This window comes from Crocodylus porosus, unplaced genomic scaffold (assembly GCF_001723895.1).
Source record: "Crocodylus porosus isolate Cpor-Errol unplaced genomic scaffold, CroPor_comp1, whole genome shotgun sequence".
Taxonomy (NCBI): Eukaryota; Metazoa; Chordata; order Crocodylia; family Crocodylidae; genus Crocodylus; species Crocodylus porosus.
Window position 1 is genome coordinate 102,797,326 of NW_017728947.1, and position 5,120 is coordinate 102,802,445.

General features: G+C 42.4%; 1 protein-coding gene across 1 annotated transcript in view; it reads left to right on the forward strand.

Annotated features, from left to right (window-relative positions):
* The window catches only part of PLD4 (phospholipase D family member 4), a 21,418-nt gene extending 16,880 nt beyond the window's left edge, over positions 1 to 4,538 (forward strand). The window contains exons 10-11 of the mRNA XM_019550807.1: positions 1,173 to 1,269; positions 3,485 to 4,538. Of these exons, the coding sequence (XP_019406352.1) occupies positions 1,173 to 1,269; positions 3,485 to 3,699 (312 nt within the window). The 3' untranslated portion in view covers positions 3,700 to 4,538. The remainder of the gene's footprint in view (positions 1 to 1,172; positions 1,270 to 3,484) is intronic.
* The last annotated feature ends 582 nt before the right edge of the window (positions 4,539 to 5,120 follow it).

Sequence of the window (5,120 nt, forward strand, 5' to 3'; positions counted from 1 at the left end):
GGGGCAGTTGGGGGCAGCGTGGATCGCCCCCCTTGCCCAGTAGCACCCGGTGAAGCGGGGCTTTTTTTTTTAACAAGTGCTGGGAACTGGAGTGGGCTGGTGGGGATGGGCCTGGCCTGGCTGAGTCAGAGATTTGGAGATTCAGCCAAATCAAATCGGGACAGTGATTCGAATCTCATTGTTGTCCCCTGAATCAGCCAAATCCAAATCTGAAGCGAATACTAGCCGCTTTGTACAGGCCTACTGTGTACATAAATGCAAATGTTTGCCTGCATAAATAGGTTTACTTATTGATCTTACAGCCCCAGCCCTTTCAAAACTGGGCCCAGGTACAATTTTTCAAGAAAGTGTTGTCATTTATTTAAAACTAGTTTGCAATATGAATCCAAGGCAGGGTTGCAGACTGAGCACCATTCTTGTGACAGCTTACATGGTACGTGAATGCACTTCACACCCAATATCAAATTCCACAGCATTACTTTTTGTGGTGTGAGGTATTCATCAATGACACTTTGATTTAGTACCAAGCACAACTCAGGATGAATGATTCTCCTCTCTGCCCACCTACCTACAAATTAATCGCTGCACCAATGCTAAGCAATACTTAGAAATGTATCGATGGCTGTTGGGACCTCCTAACTTGGAGTGGATACAAGGAGAGAAGACTGCAATAAGATCAAGAGGGAGGACTATCTAGTGGGATAACAAAAAAAGGACTTCACATGTAATTTTTAATTGGAGTTTAAAAACATTAAAAATCTTTGTTACTCTTTGCAATACCTCTCCCTGTCTGGGGTCAGTCTATTCAAGCATGTAATAAAGTACCAATGACTGATGACTGGAGATCAGTAATGCTATTAAACAGCTGCCTAGAATTGCACTTAGTTGTCTTTCCTGTAGTAATAGTTGTTGCAGTGATGGAACAGTATGAAATACACATTATCCTTAACTGATCCCACTGGATTATCCAATTATGCATACAGTGGAGTCATCATTTTGTCCAAGTTAGTTTTACTGGATATGTGTAAAATCTTTTCCAACTCATCTTAAGCCAGAGCTTTTGTAGATTCTATTCTGTTCTGGAAAACAGGGAAAGTTTTCAGTGTCCAATAACATTATCTATGCTTTGCTCAAATAATTCTGTGTATGCTTTGTAATTTCCTTCCATGCAGAAGCTCTTCATTGTTCCAGTTCTGAATCACACGAACATTCCTTATGGGAGAGTGAATCACAACAAGTACATGGTCACTGATAAGGTGGCCTATTTTGGTAAGCACCCTGCTGCTCTAAATGTGAATAGCTTAAGACATGATTAGAAAAAACAGAGTTAGCACTGAAATGAAATTGGGTGAAATGTCAAATGTTAGCTCAGTTCATCAGGAAAAAGTACAGAACCATAGCACCGTGGATAGCATTTGGCAGAATCTCTGCACCCGATAGAGGAGCAAAGATATGATGGGGCAGAAGCGGAGGGAGGGGTGGGGAATAATGTCAGACAAAATCAGCAAGAGCTTTATTTCATCAGATTGTGAACCATTAAGAATGCAAGTAGACAAGTCCTGGCCCCAAATGAGCAGAGGTAACTATTTCTGTAACACACTAGTAGTGAGATGCGTATCTAGAGTCGCACAGTGACAGTTAACATTCCAGTGAAAAATATTATCTTGGTCTAATAAAATCATTTGTTGTCAAGTATCCACTTTACAGGGTATTTGTTACTGGGTATTCATTAAACAGAACTCCAGGAGTGGATTTAAGAAGACAGTAGCTTCAGTCACTGCTAAATTAGTAACTGGCATTTATTTTCCTTCTCATAGTAGAATTGTAGATCAGAGTAAGGGGCTAGAAAAGGCTTGGTAGGTCATCCATTTCATCCTCTAACCAATGTAGGATGGTCTCCTATTAAATTAATTTCTGAAGATAGAAACACAGGTAGTTTCTCAGTAAAGTTATTTTCTAACCAATGGTCATTTTGGAATCACCTATAGATTTGTCCAGGTAAGACTGGCCTCAGGAGACGCCCTAAGTACTAAAATAGGATTTATGAGATATTCACAGTGCTTAATGCTATGTGGCAGGGGGGCTTCTGACAAAGCATCAGGGATCAGATCCAACCAGGTCTCTACCTTTGAACATCTGGTTAATGGGTCCAGCACAGTACCTGTGGGTCCCACCTGTGTATCTAACTCACCACCATATGTATTATTTATCTGGAGCCCATCTTTTTTTTTTTTTTAGCAGGTTCAGCTTTGAAAATTGTTTATTTATAGCCATTTCCTTTTGAAGAAGCAAGAACTTTAGGGCATTTATAGATGTGCTCTGGGAGGCAGGGGAGGTGGGGCTTTAATTGGCACAGGTCCGAGAGCATGCTTATTGAAGCACCTGGCATGTCACATGTATCAGCATTCCCACTCTGAAACATGGCACCGGGGCACTTTGAACTAAAGCTTGTTGAATGAGCTTTGGTTTAAAGTTCCCCGCCATCATTTTCAACATGGGGATGCTGATTTACAGGACACTGGAGTCTGCTGGAGCACGGTAATTTCCACACTCGATTAATCGAGCCTGATCCAACATGCTGTAATTACAGTAAGTCAGAGTAGCTTCCCTGCATGTATATAGGAGTCCTTAGAAATTGCTTTGCTAGCAGGGCAGCTCAGGCCTCACTGAAGGGAGGGGGATGGAAGAGTGAAATACATGAGCCCAAAACAAATGTTAGATTTGATTTCCCTCCCCATCATCTTCATAGCTAGGGACCTACTGAAATCAAGGAAGCAGGCGAATGATTTTGCAGGCTGGTAGTGGTGCCCACTGCCATTTTCATGGTTTTACATGGTAAGGTCCCCCCCCATGCTGCTGATTTGCCAAGGGCCCCCAGTGGCAGCCCAACCCCTCAGTGCTGATTGGCAGAAAGGGCTGCCCTTCAGCAGAGGGCTGCTGTTCATGTGGTTCCACCCTTCACAGCTGATTGGTGGAGAGAGACAGGGCTGCACAATGGGTAGTCCTCTTGACTAGTCAGTGGTGGAAGGAGAAGGGGGTGGCCACCATCTGGGCTAGCTTCTGTGTGCCAGCTACTGTGAGAAATGCTGTCTCCCACTGGACAGCCAGCATTTTATTTTCAGTAAGTTGGGTTTTTTTCTGGCAATTCCACCAAAAATCACAGGAAACTCCGCTTTTCATGGAAAGTGAAATCGTGATTTGAGTAGGTCCCTACTGATAGCCAAACCTTATTAATTGCTATAATAGGGAAATCCAGTGCATCTCAGTCACTGGCTCCACTGAATGAGGCCCATAGAAACCTGTAAGTCAGGCCACTTGCATTTAGGAACCTAAATAAGGATTTAGGAATGTAAAATGAGAGCTCAGGCTTGATAATTTTGTCCACCATCATGCTCCCATTTTCTCATCTGCCTGATAAAATAGTTGACATAATATTGTATTTGTTTATTCAGTGTGACTAAATGTGATGTTTTCTACCCTGTAGGGACTTCCAATTGGTCAGAAGATTACTTTACTACTACAGCTGGAGTAGGGCTGATTATCAACCAGGTCTCAGCTGATCCCTCCAAAAAGAATCTATCAATGCAAGAACAATTAAAAAATCTTTTTGAACGAGACTGGAATTCCAGATACTCAGTGAATTTGGAAGATGGGCATCAACAGAAAGACTGCCTATGGAAAGGTGGATCCCAGAGTTAATCAGAAAGTTCAATATACTTATGTTTCTAGGTGAAACCTGAAGATTTTTTATATGTAAAATAATTGGTATTTTCAATGATTTGTCAAAGAAATAATTTCCTAATGTTCTGAAAACTTCTCTTATTCCAGAGCACTTGTATAATCAAATCATCTGTGACAGTGTCTAAAATATTCATATGCTGCACTTGATTAGCTGACCAATTGTGTGAAATAAATATGTCCACATCTGGGCAACACACTATCCAGTATTAAGTGATCCTTTAAGGAATAACTTGATCCTAATACAATCAAGCTTCAGAAAGACATCGATATAGCTGTCCATGGGCTCTTGAACCCTGTGTTACCAGCCTTGAGAAGACTTTACATGTGAACATTAATGTTCCAGTGACATAGGGTTACTGAAGTCCTGACACTAGCTGTGAGTCAAAAAAGTAGATGCCTGGGGTGCTAAAGGCCAGATTTTAAAAATTACCCTGGCACTAAAAATACAGATAAGCTGCTGGTGGGATTGTCTAAAAAAGTTATGTGCTGAAATCTCAGTGGAATCAAAAAGAGTTAAGTGACCAAGTCCTAAATATTTTGGCTGGCTCCTTAGGTCAGCCTGGAGGTGTCTACATCTTTCAAGACTCCCCTCCCACCATTAGAGGGTGGCTGGAGCCAAGAGCTGATGCCCAAATGGAGCTAGGGGAAAGCCACTTCCATCCCCAGCAGATCTGAGGCATGGGGAGGCCATCTTTTTATGGGTATCCTTTCAACAATGCCACCAAGTGAAGGAGTCTTAAGCAGCTCAAATGCATAGTGCTTTCTGTGGAGTAATCTCATAGTCCTGGTCATCCACGCTCACTAGATGGGGGGGGCTGTAAGAAAGGTGTGACGGTTCCTTGGAGTGTGGGGCGGTCCCTTGGAGTGTGGGGTGGAATAAAGTACAACCCACATTATCACTGCATGCGTCTCTCTCTGTCGTACCTTCACTTTCCCTGATCAAAGTCATCCACGTTTGCAATTAGTCATCGACTGATACACTTGTTCATTTCCCATGGCATATTTTTTCAAAGGCTGCCTGTTGATTTGAATTAGCAGTGGGAGCCAATATAGCACACATTGGATGCATCTACACATGCACTTTTCTGCGGATATGTGTAGACGCTGCACCTGGAAGCAGCCAACTCCAGTGCAAACTTTGCTACAGTTTATCATGTCTCATTAATTGCATGTGTAGATACACCCACACATAAGCAATGAAGCAGTGTGCCCCAACCTTTTCCAGCCCAAGGCACACTTACATTAATAAAAATTTTCTGCAGCACATCTGTTAAGGCATTCCCCATCCTCATACATATTGTAGCTCATTGCCATGGCAAAATTTCATGGCACGCCTGTCCATTTCTGATGGCCCACTGGTTGGGAAACACTGTAATAAA